General features: G+C 46.4%; 1 protein-coding gene across 1 annotated transcript in view; it reads right to left on the reverse strand.

Annotated features, from left to right (window-relative positions):
• LOC126195260 (dachshund homolog 2) overlaps positions 1–22,112 on the reverse strand; it is a 1,077,114-nt gene that overhangs the window by 644,069 nt on the left and 410,933 nt on the right. Inside the window, exon 4 of the mRNA XM_049933786.1 lies at positions 1,668–1,804. Within this exon, the coding sequence (XP_049789743.1) occupies positions 1,668–1,804 (137 nt within the window). The remainder of the gene's footprint in view (positions 1–1,667; positions 1,805–22,112) is intronic.

The following is a 22,112-nucleotide window of genomic DNA, read 5'->3' on the forward strand; positions in this document are numbered from 1 at the left end:
GCCTCCAGCCGACTTCACTCCACGCGACTAACGTAGCCACGGTCACCGGATGGACGTTCTCCTGGGAGTCAAGTTTCTTGTTTCCGACGCAAAACTGACATTTAATTGTGACCCTCGCACCCTCGTAATGACGATGGAACACACAAATTGCGTCGAGATTCAATACATCAGCCTCCAGCCGACTTCATTCCAAGCGACTAACGCAGCCACGGTCACCGGATGGACGTTCTCCTGGGAGTCAAGTTTCTTGTTTCCGACGCAAAACTGACAGTTAATTGTAACACACCCACCCTCGTATTGACGATAGAACACAAAAAATTGCGTCGCGATTCAATACATCAGTCACCAGACGACTTCTCTCCAAGGGTCTAACGCTGCAACGGTCACTGGATGGACGTTCTCTTGGGACCCAAGTTTCTTGTTTCCGACGCAAAACTGACAGTTAATTGCAACCCTCGCACCCTCGTAATGACGATGGAACACACAAATTGCGTCGAGATTCAATACATCAGCCTCCAGCCGACTTCATTCCAAGCGACTAACGCAGCCACGGTCACCGGATGGACGTTCTCCTGGGAGTCAAGTTTCTTGTTTCCGACGCAAAACTGACATTTAATTGTGACCCTCGCACCCTCGTAATGACGATGGAACACACAAATTGCGTCGAGATTAAATACATCAGCCTCCAGCCGACTTCATTCCAAGCGACTAACGCAGCCACGGTCACCGGATGGACGTTCTCCTGGGAGTCAAGTTTCTTGTTTCCGACGCAAAACTGACAGTTAATTGCAACACACCCACCCTCGTATTGACGATAGAACACACAAATTGCGTCGCGATTCAATACATCAGTCACCAGACGACTTCTCTCCAAGGGTCTAACGCTGCAACGGTCACTGGATGGACGTTCTCTTTGGAGCCAAGTTTCTTGTTTCCGACACAATACTGACAGTTATTGCAACCCTCGCACCCTCGTAATGACGATGGAACACACAAATTGCGTCGCGATTCAATAGATCAGCCTCCAGCGACGTCTCTCCACGCGACTAACGTAGCCACGGTCACCGGATGGACGTTCTCCTGGGAGTCAAGTTTCTTGTTTCCGATGCAAAACTGACATTTAATTGTGACCCTCGCACCCTCGTAATGACGATGGAACACACAAATTGCGTCGAGATTCAATACATCAGCCTCCAGCCGACTTCATTCCAAGCGACTAACGCAGCCACGGTCACCGGATGGTCGTTCTACTGGGAGTCTAGTTTCTTGTTTCCGACGCAAAACTGACAGTTAATTGTAACACTCCCACCCTCGTAATGACGATGGAACACACAAATTGCGTCGCGATTCAATACATCAGTCACCAGCCGACTTCTCTCCAAGGATCTAACGCTGCAACGGTCGCTGGATGGACGTTCTCTTGGGAACCAAGATTCTTGTTTCCGACGCATAACTGGCAGTTAATTGTAACCCTCGCACCCTCGTAATGACGATGGAACACACAAATTGCGTCGCGATTCAATACATCAGCCACCAGCCGACTTCTACGCGGCGTAAAACTCCTGCTCCTATGAAAGCCCTGCTTAAGAGAGATTTCAGCGCTGGAAGTAGCCGCTTGGCGCAGTGATCATCAGACAGAGAGAGAGATGGAGTGGAGCTGGACTTACCGGCGAGGTGTCCGTTCTCGTAGCCGGGGTAGTCGCCGTTGTCGAGGCGGTGCTTCTTGAGCGCGTGGTGGTGCGGCGCCAGGTGCGAGGCGGCGATGCTGAGCCCCACCGACGCCCGCTTCGGCGGCCGCCCAGGCCTGGAGCTGCGGAGTTGCACAGAGTTACTGTGGTTAGAGGCACCCGTTAGTAGGACTGGGGATCGGGACCCGGGACTCCAGCACCGCCGGCCGCCTCTCTACGACTGGTGGGAACTCGACAAGCAGGGGGAAATCGGCTGCCCCTTCTGCTGATGCCTATGACGAAACGAGACTAAGACTAATCGAAATGAGGTACCTCCAATATCAGTGACTCGGTAACGTCTATCCAGAAGAAGTCAAATCCTCTAATTGATGTCTATTGCAACCAGCCAACCGCATTCCAAAGACATCGTCCTCCTACAAAGCCTCATAAGAAATGTATATTTCTGACACCGGAAGGCACTGTGCAAATGGTGGACAGATTTAAATACCTGGAGAATTTATAACAGAAAGGAACAGGAGGAAGGAGGGAATAACAGAGAGGATAAAGACGATGAGGTCAGCCTTCTGCATGACGAGAGAGATATACAATAAAAAGAATATATCCACAAAGATAAGCCACTACAAGGCAACGGTGAGGAATGCAGTATTATATGCTGCTGAGACGATGACACTAGGAATAAATGGGGCAGAGCAACTAGAGAAATAAGAGAGAAAAATACTGAGAAAAATACTAGGTCCCAAAAGAGGTGGAGAGAGGTGGATGCGAAGACCTAGGGAAGAATTGTACCGGAACTTGAGAACAATATCCGGGGAAATCAGACTCAAAAGGGCAGGTTTTGCTGGACATGTAGTTAGGATGAGTATGGACAGAATGACGAAGAGAGTGTGGGAAACAACAGGGAGGACAAGGGGAAAGACACGAACCAAGTATGTTGTTGAACTTCGGAAGGACTGTTTGGAATTGGGGATCAAGGTCAAAGAAAGGGAAAATTGGAGGAACAAATATACACCGACAAATATGCCGGAGATCAATGACAGAGAAGAATACAGGAAAAGATTAGAGTGTCACCAGTGGAGCCGACAGGAGAAACGGAAACTGAAGATCTTGGAAGAAGAGCGGGAGAGAAGAAGACAAAGAATGAAGAGGTTCTGGTAGAAGAGGAGGAAAATGCAGTCCACGAAGGGGCTACCCGTGGTCCTGCAGAGGCCGTAACGCAAGAAGAAGAAGAAGAAGAAGAAGATATTTCTAACATGGTCAGTCTGGAGGCGATCTGCAGTTTACGGTAACTGAAGAAAGCTTCATAGGCCAAGATCGCTGAAAAGCATTTTATTGGATGACCGTTTCGACAGAGCTATGCTGTCATCATTGGCTCTTACGTTGCATAAGATCCCGAGCTATGCTGCCATAATTGGATTTTATGTTGCATAAGATCCGATGATCTCAGCATGGCTCTGTCGAAACCGGTCCTCCAATAAAACGCTTTTTAGAGATCTTGGCTTGTAGAGTTTTTTTTAGTTACCATTCAAAAAATACGTTTTTAACTCTGCACAGTGCATTTAGAACGTTATGTAGTCATTTCCATGGCTTTTTTTTTTTTAATCACTGTACCTAACTGAGGAGCGCTACCGTGATTACCACATGCTTTTCTTTTTTCCATCTCCCAAAGTCTCATCTACCCGCTGTTCTTTCTAAGCTCTACTTCCCATATTTCAGTTGATATTATGCTTGGTTTATCTCATAAATCGATTATTTTCAATTACAATTTAGAATTTAGTTCTGTCCTGTAGTATGTCGTACGTAGCGCATATTCATACTGCACGTAATGCAGACCTCTACCAAAAGATCGAAAATCTTTTGCAAGCACAGCTCCGCGTTCTGCTCCAGACGAAGTAGTCGGGACCGACTGACCGCCATGTCATCATCCAACGCCAACGGCGTCGTTCTGATGCGGAATCAAGAGGCGTGGGGTCAGCAAACCGCTCTCCTTGCCGTTGTTGACTTTCCAGTAATTTGCACTCAAGTAGATCCTCAGTCGCTATCAAGAGGTTCAGGGCACACCATTCAATTCCTCCTACCCACGCAAAATCCCTGGCAGCACCGAGAATCGAACGTGGGTCCTTCGCATACCATCCACAAATTCTAGCCATTCACCTACGGAGGCAGCCGAAAAGTTATTTTGATAGTCTCTTTATTCTCGTAATTTGGCCATAAAAGTTCAGTTGCCTTTTCCTAAAAGTATGGAAAAGTTATATTTTTAATTATTGATCTCTTTCCTGATTCTTACAATTACAACATGCCTCTACGTCGGCTTCTTGGCCGTGTCCTTTGCCCGATACGAAAACAAGCTAAGTTTAGCTAAAAATCTACGTCGCTTTTCAGAGCAGACAAACAAATAAATATTCGAGGAAAAAATGTGGAGACCTGATAAAATTGTAAACAACACCTGCAAATTAGCCACTAATTTTCGAAATGAATCGTACAGCATTAAACAAAACAAGACGCTATTTTTATGACTGAATGTGGCACACGTTTTCCCGAGAATCATGTCGCGCCCTGTAGATCGTAATTTTCAGTACGGATAAGACAAAATATACCTCTTACGACAGTAATTTTAAGCCTGAAATTCGCGGTGATACTGACTCAAATAACAGAACACCTCCGTAGTTCATCAGAAACATTTATTTTAAGCTCAAAAGCCACAAGCATATCTCTGTTCCTTGGAATCGTAATTTTTGTCGCACCAAGGGGCGTCAAAACAATGAATGTGATGAGTGAAATGCAGGAAAAGAAAAGAACGTCAATCAACCAGTATCAAACACACGATTAAGATGTGTGGGTACATCCTACACCTACAGTCGTATTAATGAGGTCACATTTCTATTTATGGTTGTGTGCGCCAGGCACAGAGCACCTGGAACTGATGTTGTCCACTGGAAACATTGCGTATGCTCCAGCGAGCGATTCTCACGTTGAGCCACTGATGCGTTTAGTCACTGACAGTTCATATGATATTCGATGTTCGAATTATCCAACAAATGAAACTGTGAATCTGCTCGGTATTTTTCACCGAAGCTTCTAAAAAATGAGGTACATTTTTTTACTTTTTTACGGGCGGCGGTGCATTGAATATTTAAATGGTTATGTGTCTGCAAGGGTGTTAAACAATCAGGATAGGAAGGACGGTTTATGAAATGAAAGACTGGTCTGGTAGATGTTTGGCATGTTTACCAGACCCAGGAGCTACGAAAGGGAACGTTAGAGTGCATGATATGGCACAGGTAGGGAATGTTAGTACACACACATACATATAATTTTAACATGAGGTACACAGACATTGTATAAAAAGACATTTATATTTCTAACACTAGAAATTTATGGTAACCTACATGGAAAAACAGCTATCTGTAATTTTAATAAAACAATCAGTCAGCTGACGACTGGCGTTCTGGGATGTACTACAGCTCTGCTCAGCGTCTATGCGGATCACCGATGGTGATCGCCTATGGTCTGAGGATGGTCTCTCAAGGCTGAAACCTGTCACCATAAACAAAACATCTCTTTGCTGTCACGACTGATTGTTTCATTAAATTTTAGGAAATCCATGTTAATTTTGTTGTGCTGAATTTCACACTTTTATTCCGACCGGTTCCGATTTTCAATCATCATCCAGGAAAAAGCAGAAATCATACTTTCACATTTCATATAGCTTTCTACAGACGAATTCCATACATGACATATTATGATACACATCAACAATTATCATTGAGATACTGTTACTCACTCCACTTAGACGCAGAGTAAAAGAGAGTAAATGTAGTATGGTTTTTGCTTTTCCCTGGATGTTAGTCGAAATAGAAGCGCAAAATTCAAAACAGCAAAGTTAACACGCATTTTCTAAAATATATTCATGCTGTAGACTGTCGCCTAAAGAAATTTTGAATCTCTGTCTGTTTTATTAAAACTAGAAATTAAGATATTAAATCAGTGTGAAATCATACGTTCAAGAATTGAAGTTCGATACAGCGTTGTAAAATTGTATATAAAATTATTTAATTTAGCAAAGAAAAAGTAGTTCAACAAAAGCTGTTCCTAAAATATTGCTGTTCCTCCAAGTACCGCGCATACTACCTGATATTTGTCAAACTATATACGAGGGGCGTTCAGAAAGTAAGCTCCGATCGGTCGCGAAATGGAAACGACTATGAAAATCCGATAAAGCTTTGCACAGATGTGTTGGGTAGTGTCTCTAGTATAACCCCAGTTAGCATCACGTCGCTCTTCTCATTTCTGAGCTCGCAGTGAGTGCGTAAAGATGTCTAGAAAATAGTGTCTGCCGCCAAATACGAGGGCCTGGTGAGAAATTTCGCCTGAAGCTATGCAGCTAACATTACATAACTGTCGTGCTGTTTCTTCTTCAAGACAATTCTCAGCCGCATTCTGCAGGGGCAATGAAGATGCTCCTGCATCGTTTTCAAATGGAAATGTGAGATTACCCACAATACAGTCCGCAATTGTCTCCCCCTGAGTTTCATCTCTGGTCACATGAACCGCTGTCTTTGAAGACAACATTTTGACACAGACAACGAGGTGTAGGCCAGCGTGGAGAATTGGCGGAAAGCACTGGCGGCTGCCTTCTATGATGAGGCTATTGAAAAGTTGGTACAACGCTATGACAAAAGTCTAAGTCAGAACGGCGACTACGTAGAGAAGTAGCTGAAAGGTGTAGCTAATTGTTACAAGTAAAACATTTCTGATGTTCACTGTGGTTTCAATTTGGCAATCAATCGGAGCTTACTTTCTGAACAGGCCTCGTACATCACCTTCAAAAGTGCAGGCTGATGTTCCGGACACGGTCTAAAGCATTTTCAGATAATGTACGCATGCGTCCGCACACCTGGTAATGTGTTCAACCTGATATTTTATAATTTTTTAATGAACACTGCAACTAGTTGGCAGTGTGCACGTACAGATTCAAGCAGCGGACTCTTTTGCTAAATCTGTGCGTGCGTGTGTGTGTGTGTCTGTTTTTCGTTTTCTGTCGGAATGGCGTGTATATCGGCCTACCAAACGAATGTACGGTATCTGACGAGGGATGTTACATGTGATCTTGAAAATATTGGAGCAGATGTGGCGTATTCATATTGTGCCACTCTCTGTGTGCCTTAACAACAGCTCACTGTCCGAAATATTTGCGGCTCAAACCATACGAAGCGTAGAGCATCCTGAACGTTACGACACAAAATCGACGTTACTGTTTCTAACAGCGCACCACTAATACCATATTAGAACACTACTGGATTGTTTTTCCTACTCATCTGCATTTTAATTCGTGTACATCTAGAGCAAACTGCCATTTTCGTCATACTGAGCCTAAATGGAAATCCTGTATAAGTCGTCGTATATCCTCCCACAGCGCTTTCCCGTAAACGACAATGTTATTGCCGGTCGCGGTGGCCGAGCTGTTCTAGGCGCTTCATTCCGGAACCGCGCGACTGCTACGGTCGCTGGTTCGAATCCTGCCTCGGGCATGGATGTCTATGATGTCCTTAGGTTAGTTAGGTTTAAGTATTTCTAAGTCTAGGGGACTGATGACATCAAATGTTAAGTCCCATGGTGCTCAGAGCCATTTGAACCATTTTTTTGCCTCAGAACATGTCCTACCAACCGATCCCTTCTTCTAGTCAACTTGTGCCACAAATTTCTCTCCTCCCCAATTTTGTTCAGTGCCTCTCCTCATTGATCTACCCATCTAATCTTTAGCATTCTTCTGTAGCACCACATTTCGTAAGCTTCTATTCTCTTCTTGTCGCCGCGCGGGATTAGCCGAGCGGTCTTAGGCGCTGCAGTCATGGACTGCGCGGCTGGTCCCGGCGGAGGTTCGAATCCTCCCTCGGGTATGGGTGTGTGTGTTTGTCCTTAGGATAATTTAGGTTAAGTAGTGTGTAAGCTTAGGGACTGATGACCTTGGCAGTTAAGTCCCATAAGATTTCACACACATTTGAACATTTTTTTTCTCTTCTTGTCTAAACTATTTATCGTCCATGTTTCGCTTCCATACAAATACTTTCAAAAACTACTTCCTGACACTTGAATCTATACTCGATGTTAACAAATTTCTCTTCTTCAGAAATGCTTTCCTTCCCATTGGCAGTCTACATTTTATATCCTCTCCATCTCGACCATCATCAGTTTTTTGCTTCCCGAATAGCAAAACTCATTTACTACTTTAACTGTCTCATTTCCTCATCTAATTCCCTCAGCATCACCGGATTTACTTTGACTGCGTTGCATCATCCTCGTTTTGCTTTTGTTGACGTTCATCCTATACGGTATATACACCACGTTAGGTACGGTAATACGTTTTGCTTCTGTTCTTTCTGCAGTTTGTCCAGCTCGGTACAACAATGTGTAGAGGTGGGACCAGCGCCTGTCACCGTCCGCCTGAGTGATGGAACGCCCGGCCCGCTGCGGCCTTGCAGAGGCCATTCGCAGTGGGCCACCGCCAGCTGCCGGCCGTGATCTCCGCTTCCCGCCGCCTGCCCATTGTGCTCTGCGGCGGCTCCTCGCGCCGGTGCTTCGCCAGTCTCGTATCAGCAGCTTTTTGAGGCACGCCGCAGCGTAAAAAGGTTCGCGGGGGCGACTGCAGATGCGAGGCGGCGTAAACAGCTGTGCTGCGACGCGCAGATTCGAGGGGAGATCGCGATGCAAAGTTCGTGGCAGCCCACCTGCTCTTGTCGGTTACTCGCGGATTGCAGCTGCTGCGGCGAGTAACTGTTACTCTGTACATCGTACCGGGTTTCGGGGTCCGCACTTTTATGAACATGCCAATTCACCATATAAGCTAGGTCTAAGAAGTGAATGGTGTCACTGAATAAATTCATACATACGTCCTTTTGGAAACCGCCGAAAGCTCTCTTCTGCGACCGATCGAAGCATCTACGGTGTACATTGTCCGTTGAAATATAGACTGCGTCCGACGGCGACCGTGGTCACCTATTCTACTCCACATCGAGCAGGTTTCACCTGTCATGATGCCGACTTGCAGAAAAGATGCATCTTGTATCATGCTTGTCGCCCTATTGCTTCCTGTTCATCAAGCAGTTCGGCTGGTACGAACTGGCCAAATTGCGAAGGCGCGATCTGATCAAATCGCGAAATGTTTAGACCCACCTCGTATGATACGTGGTACACGACACAGCGTGTGTTTTCTGGGCTAATGTACAGCACTTTTCGCAGTCGATCTCGTCGAAATCCTTGGGAAACCTACGCAAGGAGACAATAATTCAGATAACAGCTTTTCAGTTACTGGCAGGAGGGGAAAAGAACAAACGTATCATTTGATGAAATAATGTATTACAGTAACTGCGAAACGTTTGTGTAGAAGGATCGTGTTTGTAACATTTAGCTCGTTATTCATACATCAACAGGCTCCTTTACACACAGCTGCACTTTAATTTATGAGAGTTAATTTCTAATGTGACCGAGATGTGAATATTATAGAACCACCCTGCTGTGACCATAGATTTCAAACAAATCGACGTTACATCAGCGAAATGAGAAACAGGACGATCATACTTAGAGAACGTGAGTTGAAAAAATATATCAGCGAAATAAGACACCACGACTTCTAGTTCAAACAACGGAATATTGTAACCTCTCTGGTAGAACTTTGCTCGCTCGTTCGACTGACATTATATAGCACATGCTTTGGTTTCTCTAATGCTCTCTCTCAGAAGATGTCTTCTGAGGATGTAACTTGGCTTTTTTTTTTAAGAAACAAAAATGTTATTTGTTTAGGGCATTGATTTTCTTAATGGTTTGATACGACCCGGCACGACTTCATCTCCTCTAGCGATCTCTTCACCTCAGAGTAACACAGATGCTCAACGTCCGAATTATTTCTTGTATATCTTGTGATCTCTGTCTTCCTCTAGTCCAGAGGAAATTAATCTGTGATGTTTTAACAAATGTCTTATGATCATGTCCCTTCTTCCAGCGAGTGTTTCACATGTCTTTCTTTCTCGTCGATTCCGAGGCAAACCTCCTCATTGCTTGTCTCGTGAGTCCGCTTAACTCTCAGCAGCCTTCTGTAACACATTATCGCAGATTATCTTATTTTCTGCAGTTGTAATATTCCCAAATCGATCACAAGGTGAGTTAAGTCACTTAAAGTGCACCTGATTGGAGACGGGCTCGCTTATGTATGACCGAGTTTGCAAGTGTGAGACTGCATTACTCTACAGGGTGATTTTTGTAACTGGCGACAGATTGCGAGAAAAAAAGGAGCAAAAAAAAGTCAAGTAAACATATGGCCAGATATGCCTTCAAAGGTAGTTACACCCACTTGAAGGCGAAGATAAAATATCATGGACAATGTAGATTTCAATGATTGAAAGCACACATGAAAACACCGTGAAATGGGAATGTTCTGCCTGTACTAGTGTTTTAGCTCCTCACTCAAGAGGACAGCGAGATGGAGCACCGTCATGCAATGGCCACATCAGCCTTCGTACCACCAAAGGCACGTCTTCCAGCAGGGCGAAAAATGTTCACTCGAAGGATATGCAGAAATGACTCGTCTGTCAGAAGCGCTGGAACGATGACTGTCCCGCAAGGCGCCAGTGCAACCCCCCACCCCCCCAACCCACACACTCACTCCCCCCTCGCCCCCCCCCCCCCCGTCCACACACACACACATTGAGCCTGTATTGGTTTTGATGGTTCGCTTCCATCATACCAACAAGTGGATTCTCCGTAGCCCACAGGTGGGTGCTGCGGACGTTGACTATACCGCCCCTCTTAACAATAGCCTGTGAGCAAGATGGATGACAGAAATCCCAACAGCGATAGTCGTCTGTGCAACAAACCAGCTATAAAATCGTAGTCGCAGATGCAAGTCCGTAGGTGCTAAGCTTCAAATGGCTCTAAGCGCTATGGAACTTAACATCTGAGGTCATCAGTCCCGTAGACTTTGAACTACTTAAGCCTAACTAACCTAAGGACATCACACACATCCATGCCCGAGGCAGGATTCGAGCCTGCGACCGTAGCAGCAGCGCGGTTCCGGACTGAAGCGCCTTGAACCGCTCGGCCACAGCGGCCTGCATGCGTTGTAAGTGATGCTCGGTCTGAGGCGCTGCAGTCATGGACTGTGCCGCTGGTCCCGGCGGAGGTTCGAGTCCTCCCTCGGGCATGGGTGTGTTTCTTTGTCCTTAGGATAATTTAGGTTAAGTAGTGTGTAAGCTTAGGGACTGATGACCTTAGCAGTTGTCACAAAACATTTCACACACATTTGAACATTTTTAAGTGATGCTGATAGTGGCAATTGTGATGTATGTTCCCCTCGGGCATCTGGCATATCCCACGCTTTCGGAAACCTGCCTGGTGCTGATACCGGGGTCACTGACAAAAATATGTTATCTCTACCTTTTTGTGTGTTGTGTTGGCAGAAGAGCCAACACCGTGTTACTAGTGGAGGCCGAGAAGCACGCGTTTTAGCTCACGCAGGCTGGCGTGAGGAGGGAAGGACTGTACTGACGTGAGGTCTGGAACATGACAAGGAATTAGAATTCAGAAAGCGGACGTAATTAGTTTGATACTTAACTTTAATCCATTAATGATGAACGTCGCTCTTGACGGTACATGATTCACAATATTATCTGTTCAGATTACAGTAACTGAATATGGCGCCTTGCTAGGTCGTAGCAAATGACGTAGCTGATGGCTATGCTAAACTGTCGTCTCTGCAAATGAGGGCGTATGTAATCAGTGAACCATCGCTAGCAAAGTCGGCTGTACAACTGGGGCGAGTGCTAGGGAGTCTCTCTAGACTAGACCTGCCGTGTGGCGGCGCTCGGTCTGCAATCACTGATAGTGGCGACACGCGGGTCCGACGTATACTAACAGAGCGCTGCCGATTTAAAGGCTACCACCTAGCAAGTGTGGTGTCTGGCGGTGACACCACACTGTGGATGTACCTCCATTAGAATGCATTTCTGCTTTCTTTGCTCCTTATTCTCTCTGGCATCGTATCCTGCAGTTCACCCCCTTTCAGCAAGATCGCGTATGTTTCTCATGGACACATTAATGAGAACCTGATAAATCTTTTTCGTATTCCTAGCCGCGCGGGATTAGCCGAGCGGTCTCAGGCGCTGCAGTCATGGACTGTGCGGCTGGTCCCGGCGGAGTTTCGAGTCCTTCCTCGGGCATGGGTGTGTGTGTTCGTCCTTAGGATAATTTAGGTTATGTAGTGCGTAAGCTTAGGGACTGATGACCTTAGCAGTTAAGTCCCATAAGATTTCACACACATTTGAACTTTTTTTTTTCGTATTCCCGCTCAGGCGAAAGATTGCCTCCGGCGGCAGCAGTGACTATTGTGCGGTATAACGGCAGGTGCTTACTGGTCCTCCGCGCAGATTGACGACGTGTTTCTGTTGTTGCGGCGAAGCCGGCGCCGAGTTGGAGGCCGGGAAGTCTCGGCGACACGGGGGGAAGCGGAGCCATAAAGACGGCCCACCCTCGCACCGGGGACCTGCCCGCCTCTAATATAACGTTAAATACTGGAGCGGTCGTAAACCTGTAAACCCGTGGCGGCACTAAACAGCTCAGCCCCGCTCTCAGATGGCGCTCTGCAACTGGAGGACGCGTCTGGGACGCGGCGACGGCCGCTGCCCCTGGGGACGTCTACGATCATGTCTAAGTGTGCCTCGCGGTGCCGGTGAAGATTCAGATCCACCCTATCGACCGTAACAGCCGTCGTGTATGTTTTCAACAGAAGAAGGGAGACGTAAAAAGTTCTCCTGCAGACGACGTGTTACGGTTCAAATGGTTCAAATGGCTCTGACAAGGGAACCTCCCCATCGCACCCCCTCAGATTTAGTTATAAGTTGGTAGAGTGGATAGGCCGTGAAAAACTGAACACAGATCAATCGAGAAAACAGGAGGAAGTGGTGTGGAACTATGAATGGAACTATGAAAAAAATTAGCAAAATATACGAACTGAGTAGTCCACGTGCAACATATGCAACTTCAAGAGTGATGTGCAGTGAAGAGCGCCGTGGTCCTGTGGGTAGCGTGAGCAGCTGTGGAATGAGAGGTCCTTCGTTCAAGTCTTCCTTCGGCTGAAAATTTTAATTTTTTGTTTTCAGACAATTGTTATCTGTCCGTCTGTCCGTCCGATGCGATCACTTTTTTGGCAGTGATAATCACATCCACAATAAAACCCAAATCGGGAAAGGTAGAAGAATCTTTTTACCCATTCGCCAAGTGTGCAAGTTAGGTGGGTGGACAACATATTACTGTCATGTGACGCACATGCCGTCAACAGTGTCGTATAGAATATATCAGACGTGTTTTCCTGTGGAGGAATCGGTTGATCTATGACCTTGCGATGAAATGTTTTCAGTTCCCATTGGAGAGGCACGTCCTTTCGTCTACTAATCGCACGGTTTTGCGGTGCGGTCCCAAAACACAGACACTAAACTTATTACAGTGAACAGAGACATCAATGAACGAACGGACAGATCATAACTTTGCGAAATTAAATTTTTCACTCGGGGGAGGACTTGAACCGTGGACCTCTCATTCCGCAGCTACTCACGCTAACCACAAGACCACGGCGCTCGTGGCTGCATATCACCCTTGAAGTTGCATATGTTGCACGTGGACTACTCAGTTCGTATATTTTGCTGATTTTTTTCATAGTTCCACACAACTTCTTCCTGTTTTCTCGATTGATCTGTGTTCAGTTTTTCAAGGCCTATCCACTGTTCCAACTTATAGCTAAATCTGAGGCGGGTGCGATGGGGAGGTTCCCTTGTGAGCACTATGGGACTTAACATCTGTGATCATCAGTCCCCTAAAACTTAGAACTAGTTAAACCTAACTAACCTAACGACATCACACACATCCATGCCCGAGGTAGGATTCGAACCTGCGACCGTAGCAGTCGCGCGGTTCCGGACTGAGCGCCTAGAACCGCGACGTGTTACGGCAATGGAAGGTGTATATTAGGAATGTACACACTACTAACGTAATACAAAGTAGATAGTAAATACTTTTGTGGAAGGCCATGCGATAATTAGCGTTGAGCACAGAGTTGTCGTTGTGGTCTTCAGTGGAACGACTGGTTCGATGGAACTCCTCCACGCCAGCCTCGTCGTCTCTGCTTCTTACCGTTGTCAAGCCTTGGTGTCACTCTACAATTTTTACCCCCTCTCCAGCTTCACACCATTTCTAAACTGAGTATTCCTTGATGCTTCAGAATGTGCCCTTTCAACTGATCCCTTCTTGACATACAGTAGTCCCGAGTTGAGACATACAGTTCACTATCTTAGCATTAAACACGTAGCATTTATAGGACTGGAATCCGCTATGTTCCTAATCATTATCTGAAAACGATTCTTACAATATACCTTATCTCTTCTAGAAGAAGTGGTCAGTGGAAATACGAGGTGCGGCTAGAAAAAAAACCGGACTGATGCTGGAAAAAACATTTGAAAGGGTCCTGTAGCCACCTTTCATTGCCAACTCTCGTAGTGGTCAAGTCGGCAAAGAGGTTTCTGCTACTTGTGAGAAATCCACCTGCGGTAGGTTGGTGGCGGAAATGGCATCCTGGGGTTTTCCGGTCCACGCGGAGGGTGGAAGAGGCTGGAGAAGCGGGAGGCAGTCTGCCGCCGTACGGGAAGCGTACACAGCTGTGCTCCAGTCGAAGAAGGGTGAGTTGGACTGACCGCGTGGCGCGTTGTCACATAGAGAGGGGAGCTTTTAGCTTTTGGTCTCGAATTTCGTCTTATAAAGATTTATTTGCTGGGCTGCAGCAGGGAATGCAAGGCTTTTGTAGACTTTCAGTTTGATTCCCAATGCAGTCTTGACTTTGATCCGTGAGAGGAACGCAGCACAAAGGAGTTGCATATGTTGAAGTGCCCTCGGTTCAGTGTGAATGTTTATGTGCCTACAACTGTGTGTGTATGCTTCTAATCTTTTCCGGATTTTGGTAATTTTTGTGTATTTGTGAATTTTCTTTGTCTCATGTGATTAAAATTTGGCCACGGTCCATAGAAATTGTCTCCGCGGACCGAGTGGGCACGCGAGTCTGTTATGAAACGTGTAGTATTTCACAAGCAATTGTACATAGTTAGCATGCAACAGCAGTCTATAGATGCACTACATCAATGTTTTAAGGAATAAATAATTTTGCCTTCAATCTTATCTTGTGTACCGATGTTACGTCGCCGTTACCTTCGCCATTTACCTTGTAGTTTTCCTTGTTGGCCCACCTATAGCGTTCCCATGTGCACAGGTGTAGTGATTAGTGTCCCTTTTTTTATCTGAAACAAATGCTCTGGAATAGATCGTGTTTTCACGAATCTTGCTGCAGGCTGCACTTACGCATGGTGTTCACGCCCTCTTTACTTTACTCAATATTTGATTCACGGGAAGAATGCCTGGATCATATTAATAACTACATCCCATTCTTTATCAATGACTTTACAATGAATGTTCTTTTGTGAGTTTTTCTTATTAATAAATTAAGTAATTTTCCGACTCAGTGCTACCTCTTCTTTGTCGTGTGGCTAGAGTTGGTGGCGACCCTATCTTTTATATTGATTTCAGTGTCAAATAGCATTTTCTTATTCAAAGTGCGCGTGGCTCTTTTAGCTATCGGGATACATTCAAAGGGCGCTTCATGCTTCTTGCACATAGCGTCCTTTTATTCACGCCACTTACACATTTATTTACAATTATTTACAATTTCATGTTATCTCCTTCAATGTACTCTCCTCCTCGGTCTCTACACCGCTCCATACGAATTTTCCACTGTTCCTAGCAATGCTGCAGATCATTTTCGGTAAGTCCATACATTACTTCCGTCGCTTTTTCTTTTACTGCTTCAACAGTCTCAAATCTAGTTCCTTTCAAAGCTGACTTGACTTTAGGGAAAAGAAAAAAGTCACAGGGGGCCAAATCAGGTGAGTAGGGTGGATGATCTAAGATGGGAATGTTGTGTTTTACCAAAAACGTCTTCACTGACAACGCACTGTGAGCTGGGGCATTGTCTTGGTGAAGGATCCATGACTTTTTTCTCCACAAATCGTTCCGTTTTCTCCGTACTCGCTCACGTAGGGTAGCCAGGACGCTAATGTAGTAATGCTGATTCACTGTTTGTCCCTCTGGTACCCAATCAATGTGCACAATCCCTTTGATGTCAGTTTTTGCTGACAATGGTCTGCCAGTGCGAGTGTCATCACTGGTGTCTTCGCGGCCATCTTTAAATCGTTTAAACCACTCAAACACTTGTGTTCGCGATAAACAATCATCGCCGTACACTTGTTGTAACATTACAAACGTTTCACTTGCAGATTTACATAGTTTGAAACAAAATTTGATGTTAACACGCTATTCTTTCTGTACACTCAACATTTTCCGACGCACAGACAAAACGTCAACTACTTAAAAGAGACGCCACGGGCAGACTGAGTGCAGGAGGCAGATGAAACTCGAGCAGTAGGCGGAGCGAGAGTCACGTGACAGACCACGCGACTTTCAGCCTTATTGCATCCGTTTTATTGTTTCACCAGTACTAGTCCGATTTTTTTCTAGCCACACCTCGTAAAATAAAGAGATTCGATCAAGTTAGTTGCACGCTTCTTCGGAAATTTAAAATGTAAAACTAACAGTCGGGAAATGTTTCAAAATCATGGCTATTCCTTATCTACTGCACGGAACAGAGGTTTGAAGTCTAGCGAATGAGGGAGGAAAACAGTTGTGGCAAACAGAAATGACCTTTCTGAGAAAAGGCAGAATAGAAAGGGGATGAAATTTCAAAATAAAGTCGGAGAGATTATACACTGACGAGCCAAAGAAACTGGTACACCTGCCTAATATAGTGTAGGACCCCTGCGAGCACACAGAAGTGTCACAACACGACGTGGCATGGACTCGACTAAAGTATGAAATAGTGCTGGAAGGAACCAACGCCATGAATCCTGCAAAGGCTGTCCATAAATCCGTAAGACTACGAGGAGGTGGAGATCCCTTCCGAACAGCACATTGCAAGGCATCCCAGATATGCTCAATAATGTTCATGTCTGGGGAGTGTGGTGGCCAGAGGAAGTGTTCAGACTCAGAAGAGTGTTACTGGAGCCGCTCTGGCCGGCCGGAGTGGCCGAGCGGTTCTAGGCGCTTCAGTTTGGAACCGCGCGACCGCTACGGTCGCAGGATCGAATCCTGCCTCGGGCATGGATGTGTGTGATGTCCTTAGGTTAGTTAGGTTTAAGTAGTTCTAGGGGACTGATGACCTCAGAAGTTAAGTCCCATACTGCTCAGAGCCATTTGAACCATTTGGAGCCGCTCTGTAGCAATTATGGACGTTTGAGGTGTCGCATTGTCCTACTGTAATTGCTCAAGTCCGTCGGAATGGATGCACGAATGGACGCAGTTGATCAGACAGGATGCTTACGCACGTGTTACCTGTCAGAGTCGTATCTAGACGTACCAAGGGTCCGGTATCACTCCGACTGCACACGCCCCATACCGTTACAGTGGCTCCACCAGCATGAACCGTCCCCTGCTGACGTGCAGGGTCCATGAATTCATGAGGTTGCCTCCATACCCGTACACATCCATCCACTCCATACAAACTGAAACGAGACTCGTCCGACCAAGCAACATGTGTCCATTGTCAGTGTTGACGGGCCCAGACGAGGCGTAAAGCTTTGTGTCGTGCAGTCATCAAGGCTATAGAGGAGGCCTTCGGCTATGAAAGCACCTATCGATAGTGTTTCGTTGAATGGTTCGCGCGCTGACACTTGTTGATGGCCCAGCATTGAAATCTGCAGCAATTTGCAGAAAGGTTGCAGTTCTGTCAGGTTGAAAGATTCTGTTCAGTCGTCGTTGGTCCCGTTTTTGCAGGATCTTTTTCCGGCCGCAGCGATGTCGGAGATTTGATGTTTCACCGGATTCCTGATATTCACGGTACACTCGTGAAATGGTCAAAGGATATTTCCCCACTTCGTCACTACCTCGGAGCTGCTGTGTCCCATCGCTCATGCGCCGACTATAACAGCGCGTTCAAACTCACTTCAATCTTGATAACTTGCCATGGTAGTAGTAGTGACCGACCTAACAACTGCGCCAGACAGTTGTTGTCTTATATAGGCGTTGTCGACTGCAGCGCCGTATTCTGCCTGTTTACATTCCTCAGTATTTGAATACGCTTGTCTATATCAGTTTCTTTGGCGCTTCAGCATATATGACACTGAAGAATAAAATAGTCACTCGAATGGAACGGTGTACAAAAAAAAAAAAAAAAAAAAATGGCTCTGAGCACTATGGGACTTAACTGCTGAGGTCATTAGTCCCCTAGAACTTAGAACTACTTAAACCTAACTAACCTAAGGACATCACACACATCCTTGTCCAAGGCAGGATACGTACCTGCGACCGTAGCGGTCGCGCGGTTTCGGACTGTAGCGCCTAGAACCGCTCGGCCAATTCGGGTGGCGGAACGGTGTACATATAGCCTATGTATATATCAGTCATGGGTTACAAAGAACACAGGGCCGACCACGGAAAAAATGGAAAAACCTCTGCCTTAATGGAGAAATAACTCCGTTACACGCTACGCAATCAACTGCTTGAAGAAAGAAAATGAAGGAGAGAGTGTGAACAAAATCTTCACAAGACAAGTTTTTCATAAAGACTCTAAATAATAGGTACTGACAAAATTTATCCAACTTCAGCGTCCCATTTTAAGCGCGAGCATAATCCCGTTGCTGACTGTACCGTAAGTCTGATGGTGAGTACATGAAGACTTTATTCTATAAGATGTTGCAAATATTCAGCGCAAATACCCTACGGTTGTAAGTAGGCTGTTTAGGTATTTTTATTGGTAACGCCACCTCTGTATGAAAATCACTGGCTGTGCTGTGTGCAGTCTGTGGCTGCTTTTCATTGTTGTAAAAATGGCTCTGAGCACTATGGGACTCAACTGCTGTGGTTATCAGTCCCCTAGAACTTAGAACTACTTAAACCTAACTAACCTAAAGACATCACACACATCCATGCGCGAGGCAGGATTCGAACCTGCGACCGTAGTAGTCGCACGGTTCCGGACTGCGCGCCTAGAACCGCGAGACCACCGCGGCCGGCTTTTTCATTGTTGTAATATTCGCCATTGTAGTGTTAGGCAGCTGGCTGTGAACAGCGCGTAGCGTTGGGCAGTTGGAGGTGAGCCGCCAGCAGTGGTGGATGTGGGGAGAGAGATGGCGGAGTTTTGAAATTTGTCATGAACTGCTCTATATATATATATATATATATATATATATATATATATATATATGATAATATCAAGGTAAATACATTGTTTGTTCTCTATTAATATCTTTCATTTGCTAAATATCCCTATCAGTAGTTAGTGCCTTCCATAGTTTGAATCTTTTATTTAGCTGGCAGTAGCGGGAGTAACCAAGATTTTTGTGAGGTAAGTGATTTGTGAAAAGTACAGGTTAATGTTAGTCAGGGCTATTCTCTTGTAGAGATTATTGAAAGTCAGATTGCGTTGCGCTAAAAATACTGTGCGTCAGTTTAAGCACAGTCGAGTATAATTTTTCAAAAAGGGGACGTTTCACGGTAATAGGCGGACTAATTTAGACGAACGTATGGATACAAACTAGAGCAAAGCCTCCGCCATTAATTTTATTATTACGAGGATGACCAAAATAGTCATCGTTGTTTTATACTGAAAATACTTGTGGTCAGCCAAGAGAACTACAGTCTTTGATAATCATTTCGAATTTCCTTGCAATCATTATTTGCAATAAGGTTTCCCTAAGTTAGGCATTAACAGATCTACGCTAAAAACATCGACAGCCACACTACATTATATTCTGCACAATAGAAAATTAATTTCAAGCTACCAGCCAGGCAGGTTTCATGCCCGATAGAATGGGTGGAACAAACGATCGTAATTATTCTCGTAACGCAGGACGCAAGTAGTAGAGGAGATTTGCAGGTAGAAACAGGAGGTTTTATATAGCAGGAAGCCATTCTTGTAAAGTGCCTCAGTCCATCTTTTCGCATCGTGCTGTTCTTGTCCACTGCCAGCTCATCATAACTGCTGCCGACAGCCCGACGATTCATAGCGGATCTTCCAGTGCCCGCCACAAATTTCCTCTCCGTTCCTACCTCCCCGGTATTCTCCACCTCCAGCTCGCTGTATTTATTCTGTCCATCCGCTCACTGTCGAAGAGCGTTTCCGTCGTCGTTACCACGAGATCCAGAGTGTGAACCGCTGGGTAATTACTGTAATTCGGCGATGCGGCAGTTATTCATTTAGACCGCTATTTATGGCGGACGTGGCACCTACATAACACACGTCTAGCGTCCCTCGCATACCCGGCGCCATAAATTCCCGCCAGAGGGACCGAGATCGCTATCTGTCCGCCGGTCTAATTACTCTCCTTAAATTATCAGCCGCGGAGGTGTTGGCCTAATCCTGGCGCAACCGCTGCGAAAACAGCGCCGCGGCACAAATATTTGCCGGCAATTGCAGGCCGCGCTGCCTGCCCTGACGGCAGTTAAGTTGCCGGCAAACAGGCGCGTGTGCGCACGGGATCTGCGCAAAGAACACACCGTCTTAACGCGTCGCGACTCGGGAGCGGCTGCTGTGTTTGGTAGCGCTCAGTACACTTCGCGACTTTCCGCCGTACCTCGGCTACACGAGGGCAGTGCTGGAGCCCTAACCAATACGCCAAGAACGTTGTGCAAGTATATAGCGGGTCTCACGTAACGGGGACCATCTTTCTTAAACCGTTTAAAACACCAGGAGAGTGTTTTCCACAGGAACAATGTTTTGTGTGGTTCATAAGTTATAATTTTATTTTATATTAAGATATGGAAGAAACCACTACGTTTTGTAAAAACCTGAAAAGCGGACTGCGTATTTATATCAATCTGGACAATCAAAAAATGGAAAAAATCACTCGGTATTGCGTTAAATTTCAGATTGTCCTCAAGTGGCGTAGTGCAATTGCACCCATATTATGTAGGAGGTAAGACTGCGAATTGGTACTGAACTTAGCGTATTCCTGATATTTTGTTCCAAATGTTTCACTCTTTTGCTATTTTTGGATGAAACTACACTCCTGGAAATGGAAAAAAGAACACATTGACACCGGTGTGTCAGACCCACCATACTTGCTCCGGACACTGCGAGAGGGCTGTACAAGCAATGATCACACGCACGGCACAGCGGACACACCAGGAACCGCGGTGTTGGCCGTCGAATGGCGCTAGCTGCGCAGCATTTGTGCACCGCCGCCGTCAGTGTCAGCCAGTTTGCCGTGGCATACGGAGCTCCATCGCAGTCTTTAACACTGGTAGCATGCCGCGACAGCGTGGACGTGAACCGTATGTGCAGTTGACGGACTTTGAGCGAGGGCGTATGGTGGGCATGCGGGAGGCCGGGTGGACGTACCGCCGAATTGCTCAACACGTGGGGCGTGAGGTCTCCACAGTACATCGATGTTGTCGCCAGTGGTCGGCGGAAGGTGCACGTGCCCGTCGACCTGGAACCGGACCGCAGCGACGCACGGATGCACGCCAAGAGCGTAGGATCCTACGCAGTGCCGTAGGGGACCGCACCGCCACTTCCCAGCAAATTAGGGACACTGTTGCTCCTGGGGTATCGGCGAGGACCATTCGCAACCGTCTCCATGAAGCTGGGCTACGGTCCCGCACACCGTTAGGCCGTCTTCCGCTCACGCCCCAACATCGTGCAGCCCGCCTCCAGTGGTGTCGCGACAGGCGTGAATGGAGGGACGAATGGAGACGTGTCGTCTTCAGCGATGAGAGTCGCTTCTGCCTTGGTGCCAATGATGGTCGTATGCGTGTTTGGCGCCGTGCAGGTGAGCGCCACAATTAGGACTGCATACGACCGAGGCACACAGGGCCAACACCCGGCATCATGGTGTGGGGAGCGATCTCCTACACTGGCCGTACACCACTGGTGATCGTCGAGGGGACACTGAATAGTGCACGGTACATCCAAACCGTCATCGAACCCATCGTTCTACCATTCCTAGACCGGCAAGGGAACTTGCTGTTCCAACAGGACAATGCACGTCCGCATGTATCCCGTGCCACCCAACGTGCTCTAGAAGGTGTAAGTCAACTACCCTGGCCAGCAAGATCTCCGGATCTGTCCCCCATTGAGCATGTTTGGGACTGGATGAAGCGTCGTCTCACGCGGTCTGCACGTCCAGCACGAACGCTGGTCCAACTGAGGCGCCAGGTGGAAATGGCATGGCAAGCCGTTCCACAGGACTACATCCAGCATCTCTACGATCGTCTCCATGGGAGAATAGCAGCCTGCACTGCTGCGAAAGGTGGATATACACTGTACTAGTGCCGACATTGTGCATG

Source organism: Schistocerca nitens, chromosome 7 (assembly GCF_023898315.1).
Source record: "Schistocerca nitens isolate TAMUIC-IGC-003100 chromosome 7, iqSchNite1.1, whole genome shotgun sequence".
NCBI classification, from domain to species: domain Eukaryota; kingdom Metazoa; phylum Arthropoda; class Insecta; order Orthoptera; family Acrididae; genus Schistocerca; species Schistocerca nitens.